The 26,816-nt window shown below is 42.2% G+C and overlaps 1 protein-coding gene across 2 annotated transcripts in view; it reads left to right on the top strand.

Annotated features, from left to right (window-relative positions):
• The window catches only part of c1h8orf34 (chromosome 1 C8orf34 homolog), a 356,319-nt gene extending 333,164 nt beyond the window's left edge, over positions 1–23,155 (top strand). For both annotated transcript variants that reach the window (XM_063042009.1, XM_063042010.1), the window contains exon 14: positions 23,022–23,155. In XM_063042009.1, the coding sequence (XP_062898079.1) occupies positions 23,022–23,029 (8 nt within the window). In that variant the 3' untranslated portion in view covers positions 23,030–23,155. The remainder of the gene's footprint in view (positions 1–23,021) is intronic.
• The last annotated feature ends 3,661 nt before the right edge of the window (positions 23,156–26,816 follow it).

Here is a 26,816-nt window from a genome sequence, read left to right on the forward strand (position 1 = left end):
TTTTGCAGCAAGATATTAAGTACTGTTATTGTTTATTTTAACTGGATTATTTGGAGGAGGCATAAAGCTTCCCCAATCAGTGGAAGGAAATTAGAGGTAAAGTCACCTTGACCCATGTTTACCTCAACGTACCATGGTACTATTTATTCTGAAAGAACTTGGGAGAATTGCTCCATTGACCCTGCTGTTATTCACAGAGCCAGCTCATTAGCACATTCAGTAACGTGCCAGGAATGCTGCTTCTCGGCAACAAGTGCTTAGATTTGTGGCCGTTGTGGAATTGGTAAAAGAAATATCTTGCTGCAAAGACTTTCAGCCAAGAAATCTAGAGAGAGTAAATGAAAACTTGGAGCAAGTGTCTCGAGGAGCTGAATACATTTTTTGCTTCCCATCAAGATTCTGGAAATGGCTTTCTTTGGACCCCTAGGAAATGGACTCCAATCTCAGGGAGTCTGCAGTGGAAATAATTATGTTGAATGAGCAGCACACCTTCATGAGTCCGTGACTTCTTTCCCAACCCAAGCTTTACAATGGTTATGGATAAGGGAGCTTCCCCTATAATGCAGCAATTTTGTGGAGAAGTTTTTCCAGCTGAAAGACAACTGGGATACTTGGAAGTCAATGGCTGGGTGCATGTCACACCTGCACTCCGCTTTGTTCCACTTGGGTATGACACATTCATTTCAGGCAGGCCTATGCCAGTGGTGCTGCAGGCCATGAAACGTAGGAACATAAAAAAACCTACAGCACAATACAGGCCCTTCGGCCCACAAAGCTGTGCCGAGCATGTCCTTACCTGAGAACGACCTAGGCTTACCTATAGCCCTCTATTCTTCTGTGCTCCATGTATCCATCCCAGAGTCTCCTAAAAGACCCTATCGTTTCTGCCACCACCGCCGCCGCTGGCAGCCCATTCCACACACTCACCACTCTCTGCGTAATAAAATTTACCCCTGACATCTCCTCTGTACCTTTCCAGACACTGTAATCAGCCACAGCTTGGCCGAAGCATATGCGCTGCACCTGTCTCATGGCTTACAAGAGGGAGCCAGGGAAATGCATGCCATGATGTTATGGGGAATGTATAGAGTCATGGAAATGTACAGCACAGAAACAGGCCTTTCAGCCCATTCAGTCCATGCTGAAACCATTTAAACTGCCTACTTCCATTGACCTGAAGTGGGGCCGTAGCCCTACCATCCATGTACCTATCCAAACTTCACTTAAAGGCTGACATCGAGCTCGCATGCATGCACCACTTTTGCTGGCGGCTCATTCCACACTCTCATGACCCTCTGAGTGAAGAAGTATGAGTTCTTGTAGTTCCCAAAAAAAAGTATAGGAGAGGAAGTATATGGAATAATTAGCATTTCAAAGAGTTAGCCAGGAATTTGCTAGATCTGTCGCAGATATCATCTTACCTAGGAGATGAAAGAAGAAAAGCACTGCAATGGTTAATGATGCCGTACAATGTGACTAGTTGCTGCCACCCAGATACCACAACCTTCCCACCACACTAATTAACAATAACATATTACTTGGGAAGAGTACAGATGAGTATGGTCTCAGCATCCAAGCTGTGAGTGTATTGCAAGGCTACTTTCTGCCCTCATGAGGTAGAACAAGTGGCAGGAATGGTGCTTCCACTGCCCACTAGACCACCTTGTTTAGAGACCAAATAAACTTCAATATGGTGAACCAACTGTAAAAATAAAGCCCTATCAAACACAAGAGAAGATCTGCAGATGCTGGAAATCCAAACAACACACACACACACAAAGTGCTGGAGGAGCTCAGCAGGCCAGGCAGCATCTGTGGAAAAGAAAACAGTCGATGTTCTGGGCCGAGGCCCTTCATCATTTTGTGTGTGTTGTAGAAATAGCATTTGCAGCTAAATCTGTATTAGGTTGAGTGGGTGGGTGCTGGAGATGGCAATATTGCAGAATAATCTCGAGCCATTCAATTAAGGAATATAGCTAGATCACTCAGTGTTGAGTATTTGTGAGAGCCCATCCAGAATGGCTGAGGTTGTGGCAGACAGTGAAAGGACAGGAGAGAGGAATCTACTTTGCCACATCCTTGTCAATCTAAAGTTCACAGAGACATCTGTACTTGTCAGTATCAGAAGAAGGGACATACATCAGGGGTCCCCAACCTTTTTTGCACTGCGGACCGGTTTAATATTGACAATATTCTTGCAGACTGGCCGACTGGTGGGGGGGTAGGGGGGGTGCTAGGGTTGCCAACAGACAAGAGTAGCAGTCAAATACATTGTGTTTACCCCTAGAAAGACTACAATGACCATGAAGCCTTGCGCGGGCACTTGTGTGCGCATGTGTGTACGTGCCGATTTTTTTTCTACAGATCGTTTCTGGCGATTCTGTTCGGGGGGGGGGAGTGTTATAATCATGACCGGAATACAGGTGATAAGTGGCTAATAAACCCTTTTAGAAACGAAAATGAGTGTATCTAACGAATTTAATATTAAACGCACAGCGCATATTTTCCTCGCATGAATATAGTGATAAGTCAGTTATCAGGGGAGGACAGGAGAGCTTGAGGTTAAGTGTTGAACGAACTTCCAGAAGAAGTGGTAGAGGCAGGTTCGATATTATCACTTAAAGAAAAATTTAATAGGTATATGGACAGGAAAGGAATGGAGGGTTATGGGCTGAGTGCAGGTCGGTGGGACTAGGTGAGAGTAGCGTTCGGCACGGACTAGAAGGGCAGAGATCGCCTGTTTCCGTGCTGTAATTGTTATATGGTTATATAGGTCACTTATAAGTCAATAGCATCATAACGTTTTAAGTAACGTTTGGATATTAAACACACAGCACATACTTTCCCCATATGAACATATAAAATCATTGCAACACACCAATATCGCTGAATCAGTGGGAGCCGTGGGCTTGTTTCCCTGCAACAAGACGGTCCTATCGAGGGGTGATGGGAGACAGCGATACTCGAAGGGGGTTCCTTATGTTCAGTCTATTCCGCAATTTAGTTTTCGTTGCATTCATTGCAGAGATATGTTGGAAATAGAAACAACGTTTTCAGTGCTTTCATGGCTATCTCAAGATATTTAGCATTGACTTTGATCCAGAATGCCGGCGCCAGCAGAGACGTTATGTCAAACATACTTTTCAGCCTGCCGTCATTTGCAAGCTCGGGGAGTTAATCTCCTTCCCGCACTGACATGGATGAAACATGCATAATGACCTCGCATGCGTAATGGCTCAACAGTGGCCGTGACAGGGAATGAGGAAAGGTTTCCTCGCAGCCTGGTAGCTCATGCTTTGCAGCCCGGTGGTTGGGGACTGCTGACTTACATAATCATTCTGAAAGTACAGTCTTTACACTGAAAATATCCATGTTGTGCAGCTCTAATAAGCAGGGTAGATTCAAAATTATTCTAAATGCTCGAACTTGAGCATACCTGAGGTGCACTGCGGCATCTATGATTGGATGCTCAGTTTACCATGACTAATAAGTTAGGAGAATCAGTCTGCTTTCATGCTGAGTAGAAAAGCATTTTAAAAATGGGGAAGGGCAATCTGATGAGATGGCAATACAGTGTGTAGATGCCAAACAACATTAACAACTAACTAAGTCCAAAGCCAATTGATCTCCTGAACAGAAGAGATTCTTCAGGTGCTGGAAATTTTGAGCAACACACACACATACACACACAATGCTATAGGAACTCAGCAAGTCAGGCATCAATGAAAGAGTCAACATCTTGGGCCGAGTCCCTTTTCAGCCAATACATCAACTGTTTCTTCCCTTCCATAGATGCTGCCTGACTTGCTGAGTTCCTCCAGCATTTTGTGTGTGTTGATATACAGAACAAAACTGTGCAGATTTGCTTCATCCAGTAGTGAATGGGAGTGTAAAATTACACACTGAAGGAAAAGACTGTATGAACATTGACATCCTCAATGATTATGGAATCCATCTAGGAAATAAATGTAAAATGACTGTATTTATCGGAATTGTTAGCCGGAAGTCCTGGATTGATGACCTGCCTAATGCTACAAATCCCAGCATCAGACCAGAAACTTAACTGGATCATCCGTAAAGATACTCCACTGCAAGAGCTGACCAGTGGGTGTTTATTCTGTGACAAATGACTCGCCTTCTGATTCCACTAATCGTTTTCAGGATTTGTGATTCAAAATTCAGGTCTGCAATAGAATACTTATTTAAGGTGGTGAATACAACCATGTAACAATTACAGCATGGAAACAGGCCATCTCGGCCCTTCTAGTCCGTGCCGAATGCTTACTCTCACCTAGTCCCACCAACTTGCACACAGCCCATAACCCTCCATTCCTTTCCTGTCCATATAGCTATCCAATTTTACTTTAAATGACAATATCGAACCTACCTCTACCACTTCTGCTGGAAGCTCATTCCACACAGCTACCACTCTCTGAGTAAAGAAGTTCCCCCTCATGTTACCCCTAAACTTTTGCCCTTTAACTCTCAACTCATGTCCTCTTGTTTGAATCTCCCCCACTCTCAATGGAAAAAGCCTATCCACGTCAACTCTATCTATCCCCCTCATAATTTTAAATACCTCTATCAAATCCCCCTTAACCTTCAATGCTTGAAAGAATAAAGACACAACTTGTTCAACCTTTCTCTGTAATTTAGGAGATGAAACCCAGGTAACATTCTAGTAAATCTTCTCCGTACTCTCTCAATTTTGTTGACATCTTTCCTATAATTCAGTGACCAAAACTGTACACAATACTCCAAATTTGGCCTTACCAATGCCTTGTACAATTTCAACATTACATCCCAACTCCTATACTCAATGCTCTGATTTATAAAGGCCAGCATACCAAAAGCTTTCTTCACCACTCTATCCACATGAGATTCCACCTTCAGGGAACTATGCACCATTATTCCTAGATCACTCTGTTCTACTGCATTCTTCAATGCCCTAACATTTACCATGTATATCCTATTTTGATTAGTCCTACCAAAATGTAGCACTTCACATTTATCAGCATTAAACTCCATCTGCCATCTTTCAGCCCACTCTTCTAAGTGGTCTAAATCTCTCTGCAAGCTTTGAAAACCTACTTCATTATCCACAACGCCACCTACCTTAGTATCATCTGCATACTTACTAATCCAATTTACCACCCCATCATCCAGATCATTAATGTATATGACAAACAACATTGGACCCAGTACAGATCCCTGAGGCACACCACTAGTCACTGGCCTCCAATCTGACACACAGTTATCCACCACTACTCTCTGCCGTCTCCCATCCAGCCACTGCTGAATCTACTTTACTACTTCAATATTAATACCTAACGATTGAACCTTCCTAACTAACCTTCCGTGTGGAACCTTGTCAAAAGCCTTACAGAAGTCTATATAGACAACATCCACCGCTTTACCCTCATCAACTTTCCTAGTAACCTCTTCAAAAAATTCAATAAGATTTGTCAAACATGACCTTCCACGTACAAATCTATGGTGAATGTTCCTAATCAGACCCTGTCTATCCAGATAATTATATATACCATCTCTAAGAATACTTTCCATCAACTTACCCACCACTGACGTCAAACTCACAGGCCGATAATTGCTAGGTTCACTCTTAGAACCGTTTTTAAACAATGGAACAACATGAGCAATACGCCAATCCTCCGGCACCATCCCCGTTTCTAATGAAATTTGAAATATTTCTGTCAGAGCCCCTGCTATTTCTACACTAACTTCCCTCAAAGTGCTAGGGAATATCCTGTCAGGACCTGGAGACTTACCCACTTTTATATTCCTTGAAAGCGCCAGTACTTCCTCTTCTTTAATCATCGTAGTTTCCATAACTACCCTACTTGTTTCCCTTACTTTACACAATTCAATATCCTTCTCCTTAGTGAAAACCGAAGAAAAGAAATTGTTCCAAATCTCCCCCATCTTTTTTGGCTCTGCACATAGCCATCCACTCTGATTCTCTAAGGAACCAATTTTATCCCTCACTATCCTTTTGCTATTAATATAACTGTAGAAACCCTTTGGATTTATTTTCACCTTACTTGCCAAAGCAACCTCATATCTCCTTTTAGCTTTTCTATTTTCTTTCTTAAGATTCTTTTTACATTCTTTATATTCCTCGACCACCTCATTTACTCCATGCTGCCTATATTTATTGTAGATATGTCTCTTTTTCCGAGCAAGTTTCCAATATCCCTTGAAAACCATGGATCTCTCAAAGTTTTAACCTTTCCTTTCAACCTAACAGGAAGATAAAGATACTGTACCCTCAAAATTTCACCTTTAAATGACCTCCATTTCTCTATTACATCCTTCCCATAAAACAATTTATCCCAATCCACTCCTTCTAAGTCTTTTCACATCTCCTCAAAGTTAGCCTTTCTCCAATCAAAAATCTCAACCCTGGGTCCAGACCTACCCTTCTCCATAATTATATTGAAACTAATGGCATTGTGATCACTGGACCCACAGTGCTCCCCAACATATACCTCCATCACCTGCCCTATCTCATTCCCTAACAGGAGATCCAACACTGCCCCTTCTCTAGTTGGTAACTCTATGAATTGCTGCAAAAAACTATCCTGTACACATTTTACAAACTCCAAACGATCCAGCCCTTTTACAGTATGGGCTTCCCAGTCTATGTGTGGAAAATTAAAATCTCTCTCAATCACAACTTTGTGCTTGCTACAAATATCTGCAGTCTCCTTACAAATTTTCTCCTCCAATTCTTCCCCCCCCCATTAGGTGGTCTACAATACACCCCTATAAGTGTTACTACACCTTTCCCATTCCTCAATTCCACCCAAATAGCTTCTCTAGATGAGCCCTCTAATCTATACTGCCAGAGCACCACCATAATATTTTCTCTGACAAGCAATGCAACACCTCCCCTTCTTGTCCCTCCAATTCTATCATACCTGAAGCAATGAAATCCAGGAATATTTAGTTGCCAATTGCACCCCTTCTGCAACCATGTTTCAGTAATAGCTACCACATCATAGTTCCAGGTATCAATCCGTGCTTTAACATGTAAGATATAAAAGCTTAAAAAAAATCAGGTTTTATTGTCACTACATTTCGTGAAATTTGTTTATTTGTGGCACAGTACAGTGCAATCCATAAAAATTACTATAAGTTACAAAAAAGTTAGAAAAATGGACTTGAGTAAAGCATTTGACAAGCTCCTGCACTGTAGACTGGCCAAGGCACACGGAATCCAAGGAAAGCTGGCTAAAATTGATCCTAAATAGTCTTGGTGATAGAAGGCTGAAGCTGCTTTTCTAATTGGACATCTATGATCACTGAATAAGCAGAGGAAGGGGTGCTGAGACTTCCCTTTGTAATAATTATTGGTGTCTCGGGGAGGAGGTATGCTTAGCAAGTCTAACGGTGACAATAAGGATGGTGGTGATGTGGATAATGAAGAAGTCTGTCTAAAACTAAAACATAAGCCCAGGATATAGATCAGAAGAAACATTTGTAAGATAGAATTTAATCCTGACAAGTATACAGTGATGCATTTAGGGACAAGATATGCAAAACAAGTATTGTGTGATGGGGGTCAAGTTCAAAGTTCCCTGAAAATGTGACTGGAGAGGATGATGATAAAGGTATATGACATGCTTACCTTCACTCTTTGGGACAGAGAATATAAATGTTCACATAGTCACACGTCAAGTATTGTGTCATCGCACTGCAGAAAGGATATGGCTCACTGGAGAGGACGCAAAGGAGATTCACCAGGATGTTCTCTGGACTGGAGCACTTTAGTTATGGGGAGAGATTGGATAAACTGGGAGTGACCCGACAGAGTCATATAACATTATAAGAAACACAGAGGAGATAGTTAGAATCACTTTCTCAAAGTAAGTGTATCAGGAACAACATGACTTTGGCTGAATGGAAATGAAGGAGTTTTAAAGGGGATCTGAGGGGAAAGTTTATTTTTAAACAGAGAGTGGTTGAAATCTGGAATGTGTTGCCAGAGACTGTGATGGAATCGAATACAACCAGATTTATTAACACTTAGACAGGCACTTGAAGAGGGAAGACAGTGAAATATATGGATTGAATGTGGACAAGTGTGATTACTGTGAATTGGCAACAAAAACAGCGGTGTGAATGTGGAGAACGAAAGGACTTATTACACTCAATTCTGTGCCTTAAGACCCTGACGCCAATTTGTTATTTGTGCTACAAAATCCTGATGCAACTCAATAATCATTTTTATTCCATTTCATTCCTTAGAACATTAAAAAGATGCAATATAATTTGTATTTGGTGAAGCTCATAATTTACAGCTACTAGTTCCAGTTTTGGTTTGATACCACAAAGAGATGCATTTAATTTAGACTGACACTTTGAATGAAATAGCAAAAAGCCTGAATACAATTTGTGCTCCAGTGATCTCATTTTGGTCTCAGGAAGTGAGTCAATTCATTTAACATTCATATGTTAGAATACAGTTATGTTTTGTGATCATAAATTAATTTATTTTTGAAGAATTCTGTGCACATCTGTTCGTGTTTTAAGAGGGGGTGGGTCTTTAGTTGAAATATAATACTGAAAGTGAATACTGTAGTGCACAGATTTAAACACCAAGTGAAACCTTAGTATTGACTTTAGTTCTGAGTTCTTGTCTATATTTGTTTTTATATTGCTGTCCAAACATTGTTAGAAAAAGTAAAAATTCTCAGACAATAAGACCATAAGATATAGGAGCAGAATTAGGCTATTTAGAGGCATAGAGTCATAGAACACGATAAAGCACAGAAACAGGCCTTTGGCCCATCCCGTCCATGCTGAACCATTAATCTGCCTCGTCTCATTGACCTACGCCCAGACCATAGCCTTCCATACCCTTTCCATCCATGTACCAAAACAAATTTCTCTTCAATGTTGAAATTGAACCCCCATCCACCATTTGCACTAGCAGCTCATTCCACACTCTCACTACCCTCTGAGTGAAGAAGTTCCCGCTCATATTCCATTTAAATATTTCACCTTTCACCCTTAACCCATGACCTCTAATTGTAGTCTCATCCAACCTCAGTGGAAAAGCCTTTCTGCACTTGCCCAATCTATACATCCGATAATTTTGTATACCTGTATCAAATCTCCACTCAATCTTCAATCTTCTAGTCCTACCTATTCAACCTTTCCATTTAAATCAGGTTCTCATGTCTCAGCAACATCCTTGTCAATATTCTCCTTATAAATTTTACATCCTTCTAAAATTTGACCCATTAAATCTGCTCCACCATTCGATCATAACTGATTTATTATCTCTTTCAACCCCATTCTGCTGCCTTCTCCACATAATCTTTGACATCCTTTCTGATCACAAGCCTATCAGCTTTATCAAACCCCACTTTAAATATACCCAGTTGGCAATGAATACCACAGATTCACCACCCTCCAGCAAAAGAAATTCCTCCTCATCTCTGTTCCAATGGGACATCCTGGTATTCTGAGGCTGTAACCTCTGGTCCTAGACTCTCAACTATTAGAAAAATCTCCTCTGCATCCACTTTATTTAGGCCTTTCAATATTCAAAAGGGTTTCAATGTGATACCCCCTCATAGAAACATAGAATAACCTACAGCATAATACAGGCCCTTTGGCCCACAATGCTGTACCGAACATGTACTTACTTTAGAAATTACCTAGGGTTACCCATAGCCCTCTATTGTTCTAAGCTCCATGTACCTATCCATGGACCTTAAAAACCCTATTGTATCCACCTCCACTACCATCACCAGCAGCCGATTCCGCACACTCACCACTCTCTGCATAAAAAACTTACCCCTGACATCTCCTCTGTACCTACTTCCAAGCACCTTAAAACTGTCCCCTCTCGTGTTAGCCATTTCAGCCCTGGGAAAAAGCCTCTGACTATCAACACGATCAGTGCCTCTCATCATCTATACACCTCTATCAGGTCTCCTCTCATCCTCTGTCACTCCAAGAAGAAAAGGCCGCATTCACTCAACCTTTTCTCCTAAGGCATGCTCCCAATCCAGGTAACATCCTTATAAATCTCCTCTGCACCCTTTCTATAGTTTCCACATCCTTCCTGTAGTGAGGTGATCAGAATTGATCACAGTACTCCATGTGGGGTCTGACTAGGGTTCTATATAACTGTAATATTACCTCTTGGCTCTTGAACTCAATCCCACGGTTGATGAAGGCCAATACGCTGTATGCCTTCTTAACCACTCAATCAACTTGCGCAGCAGCTGTGAGTGTCCAATGGACTTGGGCCCCAAGATCCCTCTGATCCTCCACACTGCCAAGAGATATCATTAATTCTGTATTCTGCCATCATATTTGACCTACCAAAATGAACCACCTCATATTTATCTGGGTTGAACTCCACCTGTCACTTCTCAGCCCCGTTTTGCATCCTATCAATGTTCCGTTGTAACCTCTGACAGCCCTCCACACTATCCACAACACCCACAATCTTTATGTCATCAGCAAATTTACTGACCCACCCCCCCACTTCCTCATCCAGGTGATTTATAAAAATCACAAAGAGAAAGGGTCCCAGAAGAGATCCCTGAGGCACACCACTGGTCACCGACCTCCATGCTGAATGAGGGAGGCTATTTGGGTGGAATTGAGGAATAGCAAAGGTGTAGTGATGCTTATGGGGGTGTATTATAGACCACTTAATGGGGAGCGAGAATTGGAGGAGCAAATTTGTAAGGAGATAGCAGATATTTGTAGTAAGCACAAGGTTGTGATTGTGGGAGATTTTAATCTTCCACACATAGACTGGGAAACCCATTCTGTAAAAGGGCTAGATGGTTTGAAGTTTGTCAAATGTGTGCAAGATAGTTTTTTTGCAGCAATACATAGAGGAACCAACAGAGAAGGGGCAGTGTTGGATCTCCTGTTAGAGAATGAGATAGGTCAGGTGACGGAGGTATGTGTTGGGGAGCACTTCAGGTCCAGTGATCACAATACCATTAGTTTCAATATAATTATGGAGAAGGATAGGACTGGACCCAGGGTTGAGATTTTTGGTTGGAGAAAGGCTAACTTTGAGGAGATGTGAAAGGATTCAGAAGGAGTGGATTGGGACAATTCGTTTTATGGGAAGGATGTAATAGAGAAATGGGAGTCATTTAAAGGTGAAATTTTGAGGGTACAGGATCTTTATGTTCCTGTTAGGTTGAAAGGAAAGGTTAAAAGTTTGAGACAGCATGGTTTTCAAGGGATATAGAAAACTTGGTTCAGATAAAGAGAGGGATTTACAATAAATATAGGCAGCTTGCAGTTAATAAGGTGCTCAAGGAATATAAAGAATGTAAAAAGAATCTTAAGAAAGAAATTACAAAAGCTAAAAGATACGAGGCAGCTTCAGCAAGTAAGGTGAAAAAAAGAGGGTTTCTACAGTTATATAAATAGCAAAAGGATAGTGAGGGATAAAATTGGTCCCTTAGAGAATCAGAGTGGATGGCTATGTGCGGAGCCAAAAGAGATGGGGGAGATTTGGAACAATTTCTTTTCTTCGGTATTCACTAAGGAGAAGGATATTGAATTGTATAAGGTAAAGGAAACAAGAAGGGTAGTTATGGAAAGTATGATGATTAAAGAAGAGGAAGTACTGGTGCTTTTAAGGAATATAAAAGTGGATAAGTCTCCGGGTCCGGACAAGATATTCCCTAGGACCTTGAGGGAAGTTAGTGTGGAAATAGCAGGGGCTCTAACAGAAATATTTCAAATTTCGTCAGAAACGGGGATGGTGCCGGAGGATTGGCGTATTGCTCATGTGGTTCCATTGTTTAAAAAGGGTTCTAAGAGTAAACCTAGCAATTATCGGCCTGTGAGTTTGATGTCAGTGGTGGGTAAATTGATAGAAAGTATTCTTAGAGATGGTATACATAATTATCTGGATAGACAGGGTCTGATTAGGAGCAGTCAACATGGATTTGTGCGTGGAAGGTCATGCTTGACAAATCTTACTGAATTTTTTGAAGAGGCTACTAGGAAAGTTGCCGAGGGTAAAGCGGTGGATGTTGTCTATATGGACTTCAGTAAGGCCTTTGACAAGGTTCCATACGGAAGGTTAGTTAGGAAGGTTCAATCGTTAGGCATTAATATTGAAGTAGTAAAGTGGATTCAGCAGTGGCTGGATGGGAGACGCCAGAGATTAGTGGTGGATAACTGTGTGTCAGATTGGAGGACGGTGTGTAGCAGTGTGCCTCAGGGATCAGTACTCGGTTCAATGTTGTTTGTCATATATATTAATGATCTGGATGATGGGGTGGTAAATTGGATTAGTAAGTATACAGCTGATACTAAGATAGGTGGTGTTGTGGATAATGAAGTAGGTTTTCAAAGCTTGCGGAGCGATTTAGGCCAGTTAGAAGAGTGGGCTGAAAGATGGTAGATGGAGTTTAATGCTGAAAAATGTGAGGTGCTACATTTTGGTAGGACTAATCAAAATAGGATATACATGGTAAATGTTAGGGCATTGAAGAATGCAGTAGAACAGAGTGATCTAGGAATAATGGTGCATAGTTCCCTGAAGGTGGAATGTCATGTGGATAGAGTGGTGAAGAAAGCTTTTGGTATGCTGGCCTTTATAAATCAGAGCATTGAGTATAGGAGTTGGGATGTAATGTAGAAATTGTATAAGGCATTGGTAAGGCTAAATTTGGTGTATTGTGTACAGTTCTGGTCATTGAATTATAGGAAAGATGTCAATAAAATTGAGAGAGTACAGAGGAGGTTTACTAAAATGTTGCCTGGGTTTCATCTCCTAAGTTACAGAGAAAGGTTGAACAAGTTAGGTTTTTATTCTTTGGAGCGTAGAAGGTTGAGAGGGGACTTGATAGAGGTGTTTAAAATTATGAGGGGTATTGATAGAGTTGATGTGGATAGGCTTTTTCCATTGAGAGTGGGGGAGATTCAAACAAGAGGACATGAGTTGAGAGTTAGGGGGCAAAAGTTTAGGGGTAACATGAGGGGGAACTTCTTTACTGAGAGAGTGGTGGCTGTGTGGAACGAGCTTCCAGCAGAAGTGGTTGAGGCAGATTTGATATTGTTGTTTAAAGTTAATCTGGATAGATATATGGAGCGGAAGGGAAAGGAGGGTTATGGACCGAGTGCAGGTTGGTGAGACTAGGTGAGAGTAGGAGTTCAGCATGGACTAGAAGGGCTGAGATAGCCTGTTTCTGTGCTGTAATTGTTATATGGTTATATGGAGACCTGTCTACAACCACTCTTTGCCTTCTGTGAGCAAGCCAGTTCTGGATCCACAAACCAATGTCCCCTTGGATCCCATGCCTCCTTACTTTCTCAATAAGCCTTGCATGGAGTACCTTATCAAATGCCTTGCTGAAATCCATATACACTACATCTATTGCTCTACCTTCATCAATGTGTTTAGTCACATCCTCAAAATTTCACACATGCTGTAAGGCACGACCTGCCTTTGAGAAAGCCATGCTAACTATTCTTAATCATATTATGCCTTTCCAAATGTTCATAAATCCTGTCTGTCAGGATCTTCTCCATCAACTTACCAACCACTGAAGTAAGACTCACTGGTCTATAATTTCCTGGACTATCTCTGCTCCCTTTTTAAATAGGGAGAAAACATCAGCAACCCTCCAATCCTCTGGAACCTCTCCCATCCCCATTAATGATGCAAAGATCGTTGCCAAAGGCTCAGCAATCTGCTCCCTCACCTCCCACAGTAGCCTTTCAAGTGCTTTTCTTCTAGACTAGATTTACAACAGCCTTTGTACACCTTGGTTCCTGTACCCTACTATCCTTTCCCTGTCTCATTGGAACGTACCTATGCAGAACACCATGCAAATATCCCCTGAACATTTGCCACATTTCTGCCGTACATTTTCCTGAGAACATCTGCTCTCAATTTATACTTCCAAGTTCCTGCCTGATAGCTTCATATTACCCTTTACTCCAATTAAATTATTTCCTAACTTGACTGCTCCTATTCCTCTCCAATGCTATGGCAAAGGAGATAGAATTATGATCACTATCTCCAAAATGCTCTCCCACTGAGAGACCTGACACCTGACCAGGTTCATTTCCCAATACCATATCAAGTACAGCCTCTCCTCTTGTAGGCTTATCTACATATTGTGTCAGGAAACCTTCCTCAACAGACTTAACAAACTCCACCCCATCCAAACCCCTTGCTCTAGGGAAATGCCAATCAAGATTGGGGAAATTAAAATCTCCCATCACAAGAACCCTGTTGTTATTGCACCATTCCAGAATCTTTCTCCCATCTGCTCCTCGGTGTCCCTGTTACTATTGGATGGTCTATAAAAAACAACCAGTAGAGTTATTGACCCCTTACTGTTTCTAACTTCCTCCCACAGAGACTCAGTAGACAATTCCTCCATGACTTCCTCCTCTTCTGCAGCCATGATCTATCTCTGATCAGCAGTGCCACGCCCCCACCTCTTGGCCCCCCTCCGTGTCCTTTCTGAAACATCTAATGCCTGCCATTCTAAGTAGCCATTCCTGCCCCTGAGCCATCCAGGTCTCTGTAATGGCCACAACATCATAGCTCCAAGTACTGATCCACGCTCAAAGCTCATCTGCTTTGTTCATGATATTCCTTGCATTCTTCTACATTCTAGGGAATACAGGCCCAAAGCATTCAAATACTCCTCATATGTTAACCCTTTCATTCCCAGAATCCCTCACATGAACCTACTCTGGACCATCTCCAATGCCAGCACAAGCTTTCTTGGATAGGAGCCCAAAATATACAGTACTCCAAGGATGATCTAATAACAGTTTTCATCAAGTGTAGTTCTAATGCAGTTTCCGTGATCAATGACAGTCAGGGCATAAATTTCAAATTGCTTGTATCTAATATGGAAAAGACCCTTAATAACATCCAATGGTGTTATGGCGAATGACATTGCCAATATCGTTGTTGGAATTCGTTAATGTTGTGTAGTCTACAAGGTTAAGATCTATGGAGCATCCTAAATACAAATGTTCTGTGCTTTCCAATTACAGAGATTAAATGAATAACGTAATTCCTTTATCTTCATTCATTGGATTTGGTTACTGATGGCCTGACCAACACTTTCTATCCATGTGTAATGAACCTTGAGAAAAGTGTTGCGATGCTGCTTTCTGAGTGCATTGTAATTCATGGAAATATGATACTTCCATAGTACTGCCAAAAGGAGTTCCAGAATTGTAATTCAGTAAAGTCCAAATAAATCTTTTTTATCAGAGTACATATTGTTTCTGTCGCCGCATACAAAGCTGAGAGCATACTCAGCAAATCTATAGAATAGTAACTATAACAGGATCAACCAGAGTGCAGAAGACAACATACTGTGCAAATACAATTAAAAATAAATAGCAATAAATAACAAGAACTGGAACTAACAAGACTGAGAGTCCTTAAAGTGAGATCATCTCAATGGATGGGCAAGTGAGTGTCGTCACCCCCTTTTGTTCAAGAGCCTGATAATTGTGGGATGAAGGGTGGCAGTATTTGTCCGAGTTAGAAAGGTGCATGATTGGCGGGGCACTTGAAGGCAGAATTGTGCCCATGTGTTCCTGAGCTTTTTGTTCAAGATTGTTGAGCTCATTAGTCAAAGAGTTGTTGCCACAAAAGCCTTGACATACCCTGTAGTGAGCTGCACAATATTGTTACAGTTGAAGAAGGATTACTTAAAGTGGTGATTGGATGGTATTGTGTTTCTTGAGAGGTGTTAGATCTGCATCAATCCAGGAATGTATTCCATCACATTCTTGATTTCACTTTGTCAATGACGGACGGCTGCAGGAGGCAGAATGTAGAACCCTGGCTGCCAAGGCATTTTTGTAAGCGGTGGATTACTTCTAGTAAGCCTCAGGGTACTTGTATTATTTTTAGCAAGGTTGTGTGCCTAGTCTGCTGGATCAACATGTGCAAAATACTGGATGTTGTTTTTTATGGGGGGGAATTGCTAACTGGCCCCGTGATGAGGAGAATTCCGAGGCCAGTCAAGTCAAAGACATAGGACCAGAGAGTTTTGTTTTTTTCTACCTATTGTATTAGAACATTGTGAGAAGGATCAGCGTAGACATGTTTCATAATATATCCACATGACATCACAGGTAGACAGGGTGGTGAAGAAGGGGTACGGCATGTTGGCAATTACCATTGGGAGTAGAAGACATTGAATATATGATTTGGGACATTACATTGCGATTGTACAAGCTATCGGTAAGGCTGCCACTGAAGTATTGCGTACGGTTTTGATTACCCTGTTATAGGAAGCATGTATTAAGCTGGAAAGTGTGTAAAGAAGATTCAGAAAAAAGTTACTAAAACTTGGAGGCTTGAGTTATTGAAAGAGGATGAACAGACTAGGAGTTTATTCATTTGGAGCGTAGGAGACTGATGTGTGACCTATAGAAGTGTATAAAATTATGAAGGGCGTACATAACATGAAGGGAAAGGGGATCAAAATAGTGGATTCTGGTTAATTGGGACACATCGGGACCAGTACATTTTGGCCCATTTAAGTGGCTGCCCCAATTAGCCAAAATTGACATTTTGATCTATCTAGGTCAACCAACATAAACTTTACCAAAATTGATTCAATCCTTTGAACAATATGGCCAATTATCAGGAACAAGATCAACATAGATAAAACCCAACTACTTTCATATAACTATAGCCCACCAAGAGAAATTGAAAGTAGATATCCTTGGGTATGGCAAACAGAGTCTGTCAAATATTTGGGCATCATTATGCCAAATGATTTGGCAAAATTATCAGAATGCAATTATCAGCCTATATATATAAAAAATTAAGGAAGATGTAACAAGATGGAACCTAATTCATTTTCTTGGTCTCAGTTCAAGGATTAAATCTATTAAAATGAATATACTGCCCAGACTACCATATCTCTTTCAGACTCTACCAATAGAGATTAACCAAAATCAATTCAATGAACGGAACAAGATGCTATCAAGATATATATGGCAAGGTAAAAGGCCTAGAATTCATCTCAAAACTTTGCGATTAGCCAAGGAAAAGGGGGGATGGGGCCTACCTTCTCTTAGAGATTACTATTTTACAGTACAGTTGAGAGCTGTGATATGCTGGTGCAATCCATCATATGTCGTTCAATGGAAAAACATTGAGGAGGGGATACTTTCCATCCCCATACAGGCAATTTTGGCTGATAACAACCTACAAAGTTACATAAATACTATTGATAACCCATGGGTGAAATAGACTCTTAAAATATGGAAAACTATTATAAAAGAATATAAACTAGAGAGAGACATTGCAATTCTTAAATGATGTGCACATGACGCGGATTTTCCGCTGAACAAACTGGACGCTAGATTTAAGGACTGGACAGCTAAAGGAATAACAGCTATTTGCAATATAATGAAAGAAGGAACGCTGTTCAGTTTTGAAATGCTCAAAGAGAAACACTTATTAGAAAAACATTTATCGATATTTCCAGATGTGACAGTATGTTAATAGGATGGTTAAAAATGTAACCAAGGCAAGTACTCTCCATGTTTGATAGAGCTATTTAGAAAAGCATATAATTCAGACAACGGTAGTAGAATAATTTCAAGCACGTATAAGGGTTTGTCAAATCTTAAAACACATTCGACTTCATACATTAAAACAAAATGGGAGAAGAAAGGAGGGATAATAATATCTGAGGAAGAATGGACAATAATATAGAGGTATCAATGGAAGTGTACCAGATCACAGAAATGGAGGGAGTTTGGATGGAAAAACTTGATAAGATATTTTATTACACCCTCTCAGAAATCACATTATGATAGTAACCTCCCTGTTTGCTGGAGAAATTGTGGAAATCAAAATACAAGCCATTATCATATTTTCTGGGAATGACCCGTTATCAAAGACTACGGGTCTTTCAAAGATACACAATGCCCTACAAGATATCTTTAAATGTGAAATATCCTTAGAAAGTATTCTGGTTTTATACCTCAAGAATGGTTGAAAAGAGATAAATATTTAATGAATATACTGCTGGTGGTTGGTAAAAAGACCCTTACCAGGTAATGGTTATCACAGGAGAGCCCAACTTTAAATGTATGGATGGAAATTACAATGGACATTTACAAAATGGAGAAGATAACAGCATCTGTTAATCATAAGTTGGAACAATTTGATTCATACTGGGAAAAATGGTTTAACTATATAACACCTCATAGGCCTGATTTTATTCTCACAAGTCAATGAATACGTTGTAAAAAAATCACTCCCTACTGTGTACATAGTTTTCTTCCTTTGATTGTTCTTTCTTTCCTCTCCTTTCTATAAGTGTATACCTGAGATAAATATTATGTGGAGATTTGTGACAAATATGACTATATGATATATATGTACAGTATCTGAAATACATCTTATGGAAAGTTTTGTTTGATGATGAACTTCAATAAAAAATAAATTACAAAAAAAAACAATGCAAATACTGGAAATCTGAAATAAAAACATAAAATATTGAAAATAGTTTAAAAAGTATAAAAAAGACAAACTACTGTTTAACTGAGTAAGAAATTAAATACAGAACAGATTAGAACACTGCCAAAATTGTGTATTAATTCCTAATAGTTATCGATGGAGGAATTCATTCAGTGTACGCTGACGTGTTCTTTCAATTGACTGCAAATGAACAAATCAGCACAAACAGTGGACTGCATTCAATGTCACCCTGATGGAGGCATTGGGAGCAAGGGTGGACCCAAATGCAAGACACATCTTGTGAGGTTACTTAGATTTAGTTTATTGTTGGATACCAGGAGAGCAAGGCAGGAGCAGGAGTAGCAAACTGGACAAGGACTCAGGACTACGACTAGGCTGGGACCAAGGGTCTGGGCTTGAACTCAGAATCAGCTCCCAGAACTAGAGGAGACATGAAGAGGCTAGGGTATGGACTCCGAGCCCGAGACTGGGCAAGGACCCAGTACCTGGGTCTTGCCTCGGGCTCGGACCCCAGAACCAGGCATGGACATAACATGGGCTAGGGAGAGGAGGAACATGGAAACACAGAGCCTCGGTCTCGGGGAGCAGGTACATGGAACCATGGAACATACACAGAACACAGAGTCGGGACCCCTCCTTGGGTACAGGACATAGGGCCGGGACTCACACACAGACCAGAGGGCCGGGACTCGCACACAGCACACAGAGTCGGGACCCCTCCTTGGGTACAGGACATAAGGCCGAGACTCATGACCCTCCGCGCGGCAACGGCAAGACAGCCTGACATACCCTACGGAGGCGAGGACAAGACAGGACGGAACATGACCCCCCGCGGGGCAACGGCAAGAGGGTCTGACCTACCCCACGGAGGCGAGGACAAGACATGACTCCCTGCAGGGCAACAGCAAGACGGCCAGACTTATCCCACGGAGGTGAGGACAAGACAAGACAAGACCAACACGAATGTACACCAGACAGTACCTATCTAGCTCCAGTGATGGAACTAGACCGAAGTGCAGGCGGGGGCTGCAGATGAGGGCTAGAGGCAAGAGGGGCAGAGAAGGAATTCAGACAAGGGGGTAGGACAGGAATCACAGACCGCCAGGGCCAGGACTTGACTCAGAAACTGGAAACCACCAGGGCCCGGACTTGACTTGGTTCTTGAATGCCGCCAGGGCCAGGACTTGACTTGGTGCTAGAATGCCGCCAGGACCAGGACTTGACTTGGTGCTAGAATGCCGCTGGGGACAGGACTTGACTTGGTATTAGAATGCTGCCAGGGAAGGGACCTGACTTGGTGCTAGAATGCCGCCAGAGCCAGGATTGACTTGGAGCCTCCGGGTAGTGGTAAGCTCTTGACTTGGCCCGGGAACAGTAGACAGCAGTTCTTGATTCACTCTGGCGGGTTAACTGACGGACCCACCTTGGTGAGGAAACTTTGCAGGCTTGCTTTGGCGAGATAACTGGACAGGGTTGCTCCGGTGCGGAAAAGGTGAATTACCGGCACTCGCTTCGGCAGAGGCTAGGCTTGCCCCGGCCAGATGACATCGGCACACCGTACCTTAGATGACTTTGCAGACGCTCCTGCCCCGAACGGCTGAAAGCCGGAGACTATAAACTACCGGTTCAGCTGAGTGTTAATTGCCTCTAATCACCAAAGTCGAGGGACACGGGAAAACAGGGAATCAACGGTACGGATCGTAACATAAACAAGCTAAATTTAAAGGGATCCCGATCCGGTCCATGACAGTCCCCCCATCCCAATGGGAGCCTCCAGGCAACCAACAGACTTGCCTGTATTATCGATGACCTGGGTGGGTGGGTGGGGATTTGGCCAGCGGGCACAAAAACAGAACAACACCTTGACTTTCAGGCTGACAAGAGTTTGGAAAAACAGTTTGTGTCTGCTGGGGTCATGTTTGGCAAGAGCGTTCTGTCACACTGACGGGGGCATTGGGAGCAAGGGTGGACCCAAATCCAAGACACATCTTGTGAGGTTACTGAGATTTAGTTTATTGTTGGATACCAGGAGAGCAAGGCAGGAGCAGGAGTAGCAAACTGGACAAGGACTCAGGACTACGACTAGGCTGGGCCCAAGGGTCTGGGCTTGGACTCGGAATTGGCTCCCAAAACTAGGGGAGACATGAAGAGGCTAGGGTATGGACTCCAAGCCCGAGACTGGGCAAGGACCCAGTACCTGGGTCTTGCCTCAGGCTCGGACCCCAGAACCAGGCATGGACATGACATGGGCTAGGGAGAGGAGGAACATGGAAACACAGAGCCTCGGTCTCGGGGAGCAGGTACATGGAACCATGGACACATACACAGAACACAGAGTCGGGACCCCTCCTTGGGTACAGGACATAGGGCCGGGACTCATGACCCTCTGCGGGGCAACGGCAAGACAGCCTGACTTACCCCATGGAGGCGAGGACAAGACAGGACGGAACATCACCCCCCGCGGGGCAACAGCAAGATGGCCTGACTTACCCCACGGAGGCAAGGAAAAGACAAGACAAGACAAGACCGACACAAATAAACACTAGACAGTACCTATCTAGCTCCGGTGATGGAACTAGACCGAAGTGCAGGCGGGGGCTGCAGACGGGGGCTAGAGGCGAGAGGGGCAAAGAAAGGATTCAGACAAGGGGGTAGGACAGGAATCACAGACCGCCAGGGCCAGGACTTGACCCAGAACTGGGAAGCCGCCAGGGCCAGAACTTGACTTGGTGCTTGAATGCCGCCAGGGCCAGGACTTGGTGCTTGAATGCTGCCAGGAACAGGACTTGACTTGGTGCTAGAATGCCGCCGGAGCCAGGACTTGTCTTGGAGCCTCCGGGTAGTGGTGAGCTCTCGACTCAGCCCGGGAACAGTAGACAGTGGTTCTTGATTCCCTCCGGCGGGTTAACTGACGGACCTACCTCGGTGAGGAAACTTTGCAGGCTTGCTTTGGCGAAAACTGGACAGGGTTGCTCCGGTGTGGAAAAGGCGAATTACCGGCACTTGCTTCGGCAGAGACTAGGCTTGCTCCGGCCAGATGACATCGGCACACCGTACTTTAGATGACTTTGCAGACGCTCCCGCTCCGAACAGCTGAAAGCTGGAGGCTATAAACTACCAGTTCAGCCAAGTGTTAATTGCCTCTAATCACCAAAGTCGAGGGACACAGGAAAACAGGGAATCAATGGTCCAGATCGTAACATAAACAAGCTAAATTTAAAGGGACCCTGATCCGGACCATGACATTCAAACAGTGCTTTTGACAATTACATCCTCCAAATCTTCATTTTTATTGTAATGTTCAAGCAGATTGTTGATAGCTTCAAATTATTCATAATTCCTAACTTGCTGAAGTAGTGAGATTGTCTCATTTTCACTCTTGACCATTTCTTGTATCTCAAAGTCTGAATGCTTGAAACCGCAATGAGCAAAATAATCCTGAATTGTCTTGCTGTTTATTATTTGCCAACTGTCAGTGACAAAAATCTCTGCAAGTAGTACTATTTTAAAACAGTTTGTTCTAAGCACAGAGTAGTGTCTACTGGCCACACGGCGTGCATGACTCACGCTAGTTAGAAAATGTTCAGCAACGGATGCCTGCCCTAATTAAGTGGCATATTGTCCCAAATAGGTGGCTGCCCGGTTTAACCGATGGCCCAATTAATCGGAATCCACTGTATTTAGAAGAATTTGGGGTCACCTACTTCAGCAGATGGTTATGCATCCATGGAAGGAACTGCCAGAGAAAGTGATTGAGGCAAGCCCATTAACACATTTAAAAGTCACTTGGACTGGTACATAGATTGGAAAAGTTTCGAGGGCCAAACGCAGGCAAATTTGGCTGGCTTAGTTGGGGATCTTAGTTGGTATGAACGAGTTGGTCAATAAGCCTATTTCTGTTCTGAGTGACTCTATAGTCCTATGACATGAAAGGAAACCATTCACCCCATTAAGTTCATCCTGGCTCTCAACACAATCCCATTCCTCACTAATTTTGTCCAGCATTCACATCAACTCCGCTCTCCCCACCATTGCACTCATGATTCTACCCAACACCCTCCCCCCTCCTCAACACCAGGGACACTTCAGAGTGCCTGATATCTTATCAATATGCATTTTTGGGAGGAAATTGGAGCACTTGGAAGAAGACCATGAAACTACAGTGAGGACTACAAGTTTTTTACAGATGACTTATTATGTTTGCCAATGTGCTGGTATTTTGGGGTGGGCTGGAGAGGTGAAGTGCACTTCTGTGCTCTTGAAAATGGATGTTGATAGAACTCAGTTCTGTTGTTTGATTTATGTAGGAATATTCAACAGTATACTACAAACAATATCCCAAAACTTGCAAATAAAGTGTACTTTGACACTCCACTAGGGTCACTTCTGCAGATCACACAGTGCTGTAATCCTATTGTGCTTCTGATTGGGTTGATGTACCTATCAATTCAACATTTCTTGCCAGAGTTCCATGCTTAGTACAATACAAATAATTTGTGCTTTCTGCTTCTTCCAGGTTTATGACCTGACAAAGTGATTTCCAGAGAGATTTATAACATGTTACTCAGTAGAAGACAAATGAAAAGCTTGAATATCTTCTGTGCATTGAAGTAAAACTACACAATTTTTATATTTTTATAAGGACAACCAGTTAAAATGAGAAATTATACAATTGATATAATAGAGTATTGCATTGCACCACTAATTATCATAGCCTGTTTGTAATAAATCATTTTAAATAAATATAACAAGAAATTAATTTGTGTTATGAATGCCATGTATGTTTCATTGGGAGTATTATATTTTCAGTGTATTTTTATAAAACATTTATTGGGGAATCAAGTGAATGTTGCTCTTTTATCTTATGTAAGTCTTTAGTTTCAAATGCGTGAACACTTATTAAATGAAGTACAAGGATCCTTGCTTTAGAGAGCTTACAACACAATCCACCAACAGACCACTCCACTAGATTTTACTGCAACTTTCTGATTAATGTGATGGGATCTTTGATCTTGGGTCACGAATAAAAAATGATTTTTTCTTAATTAAAAATTATATCATTGGGAAAATATTACATTTTTATTTCATATTAAATTCAAAGAAACAAAATAAACTGAAACATGAAGGCACTGAATGCATTAGCTCTCATTGCCAAGGATAATATGATGAAAATTAAATTCTTAAGATTAAAGATACAAACAATTATTATTGTATTTTCCATTCTAGTCACAAATCTTCAAACCTAATACTATCTATTCTTATCTTATTTTCTCATTTATTATGAAATAGCTCCATATTGTTATTGAAGCTTCTGATAAGGTGGCAGCATACTTGGACACAATGGCTTCTGTGGGGCCACCAAAGGTGGTATTTTCTTTTCTAAAATTCCTTGTTTCGATTGTAAGACGCTGCTGAACATTAAAAAATTCAAGTACTGCAGGTCTATCCATCAGCAAGTTGCTTGTCGGTGGACGTGCTGGACTTGGTGTGGACCTGCTGCAAGGAGGTGTCGGAATCGTTACGCAAAGGCGGTTTGCAGTCTAACAGCGAACGATTTTCTTGGGCATTTTTCTTGTGATTGCAAGACCCTTTTGGATATTGTTAATGTGGAACGGCTGCAAGTCTGGTTCACTGGCTTATCGAAAGGATTGGCAGCAGGAGAGCTGTGTTGCCTTGGTTACAGCACGGACTGTGCCTCAAGCCACGGTGTTGCCTGTTTTCTGCCGCCCCAGAAAGAGGCATTGGGGTTGGTCTGATGTGGTCTTCATGCTGACATCAGTGCTGCCCTCCAGTATTAGGTAGGAAACCAGCTGGATTGCGTTCGTCTGCAGACTGCTGCAGGCTTGCTTTTGTCTTTAACATTCATGGACTCAGGGATTTGGGCTAATATATTTTTTGTGTGACTGTATGTTTACTGCCATCTTATATGTGCTATATGTGTCTTGTGCTCTGTATGACCGTTGGTGCTGTTTTGCACCGTAGCCCTAGAGGAATGTTGTCTCGTGTGGCTGTGTTCACGGGTATTCATGTATAGTTGAATGACAATTAAATTTGAGCTTGAGCTTGACACCCTAAAGTTGTAAGTACTTCTTCTCTGCATTGGGGAGTAAGGCAAACAAACAACCATCTCCAGGAAGTTGGTTTGGGTGCTCATTTAAATGTTAAGTAAGACTGAGTGCATCAAGTATAATCTTAGTTCTAAGTTTAATATTGGCCAAACTGTTTCCTACATCTCTTTGTGCATTTTGTTTAACTGCACAATCCAGCTAATGAAACTCCCCCCTTGCCCTCTGCCCACATTCAGAAACCACTCAAAAAATGCTTCTGATCTACCCCTGAAACTTTGATCTCCTCTAGGTTTTTTAAACTCTCCTGTAACCTTTCAGGTCACTTGTAACCTTCCTACTTCCCATTAACATTCCAGTAAACACCTGACTATCCATCTTCCCCCATTGAACATTATGGTCCTAAAGAATTCCTGCTTACCTGGCCTGGAATATCTAATGGTGAAGTGTCGCCTATACTACCTGCCATGGGCATTCACTTTAGCATCCCTGACAGCATACATTACAGCCTGCACTCAAAGAACTATACTCCGTGATCAACAGCTCTGAAATAGGATACCCTGAGGCACTCTTCATCATAGCTAGTGACTTCAAACAGGCCAGCATCTCAAGTGTGTTACCGAAATACTACCAGCATGTCTCCTAACCCAGCAGCAGCCCAAACACCTTGGACCATTGCTACACAGGTGCTAAAATGTGTATTGAACTACACCACCCCTCACAACCCAGACGTCGGTAAATCAGACCACCAGGCTGAGCTCTTTCTCTCAGTGTACAAACAGAAAATGGAACAAAAAGATCAGGTACAGAGGAATAGATCATCTTCTTATCGTGTCCACAGACAGTCTATGAAATAAGAAGAAGATCTATTCCTCTGTACCTGATCTCTTTGTTCCATTTTTTGTTTGTACACTGGGAGAAAGAGCACAGCCTGGTGGTCTGATAATAGATGAACTTCCATGATTCTTCCTGAGATTCCTTGACTCCATTTTAACATAAGAACATAAGATATAGGAGCAGGAGTAGGCCATCTGGTGTAGCCTGCTCTGCCATTCAATAAGATCAAGGCTGATCTGGCCATGGACTCATCTCCACCTACCTGCATTTTCCCCATAACCCTTAATTCCCCTACTGTGCAAAAAATCTATCCAACCTTGTCTTAAATATATTTACTGAGGTAGCCTCCAGTGCTTCATTGGGCAGAGAATTCCACATATTCACTACTCTCTGGGAAAAGCAGTTCCTCCTCATCTCCATCCTAAATCTACTCCCCCAAATCTTGAGACTATATCCCCTAGTTCTAGTCTCACCTACCAGTGGAAACAACTTTCCTGCCTCTATCCTATCTATTCCTTTCATAATTTTATATGTTTCTACAAGATCCCCTCTCATTCTTCTGAACTTCAGAGAGTACAGTCCCAGGCGACTCGATTTCTCCTCATAGTCTAACCCCCTAATCTCTGGAATCAACCTGGTGAACCTCCACCGCACCGCCTCCAAAGTCAATATGTCCTTCCTCAAGTAAGGAGACCAGAACTGCACGCAGTACTCCAGGTGCTGCCTCACCAGTACCCTGTACAGTTGCAGCGAAACCTCACTTCTCTTAAATTCAATCCCTCCAACAATGAAGGCCAACATTCCATTTGCCATCTTGACAGCCTGTTCACCTGCAAAACAACCTTTTGTGATTCATGCACAAGTACTCCAAGTCCCTCTTCACAGCAGCATGCTGTAATTCTTAGCCATTTAAATAATAAACTGCTTTCATTTTTCCTTCCGAAGTGGAACACCTTGCATTTACTGGACCATTTTGCCAGACCTTTGCCCACTCACTTAACCTAGCTCTATCTCTCTGCGGACTCTGTATCTTCTGCACAATTTGCTTTTCCACTCAATTTAGTATCATCAACAAACTTGGATACACTACACTCGGTCCCCTCCTCCAGATCATTAATACATATCGTGAATAGCTGTGGACCCAGCACCAACCCCTGTGGCACACCGCTTACCACTGATTGCCAACCAGAGTAACACCCATGTATCCCAACTCTCTGCTTTCTATTAGTTAACCAATCCTCTATCCATGCTGATTCATCATCCCCAACTCTATGCATCCTTATCTTATGGATGTCTTTTATGTGGCACCTTATCAAACACCTTCTGGAAATCCAAGTAAATAACATTTATTCTGTTCCCCTCTATCTTCTGCACTCGTTATATCCTCAAAGAACTCGAGTAAGTTTGTC

The sequence above is a fragment of the Mobula hypostoma genome, chromosome 1 (genome assembly GCF_963921235.1).
Source record: "Mobula hypostoma chromosome 1, sMobHyp1.1, whole genome shotgun sequence".
Lineage (NCBI taxonomy): Eukaryota > Metazoa > Chordata > Chondrichthyes > Myliobatiformes > Myliobatidae > Mobula > Mobula hypostoma.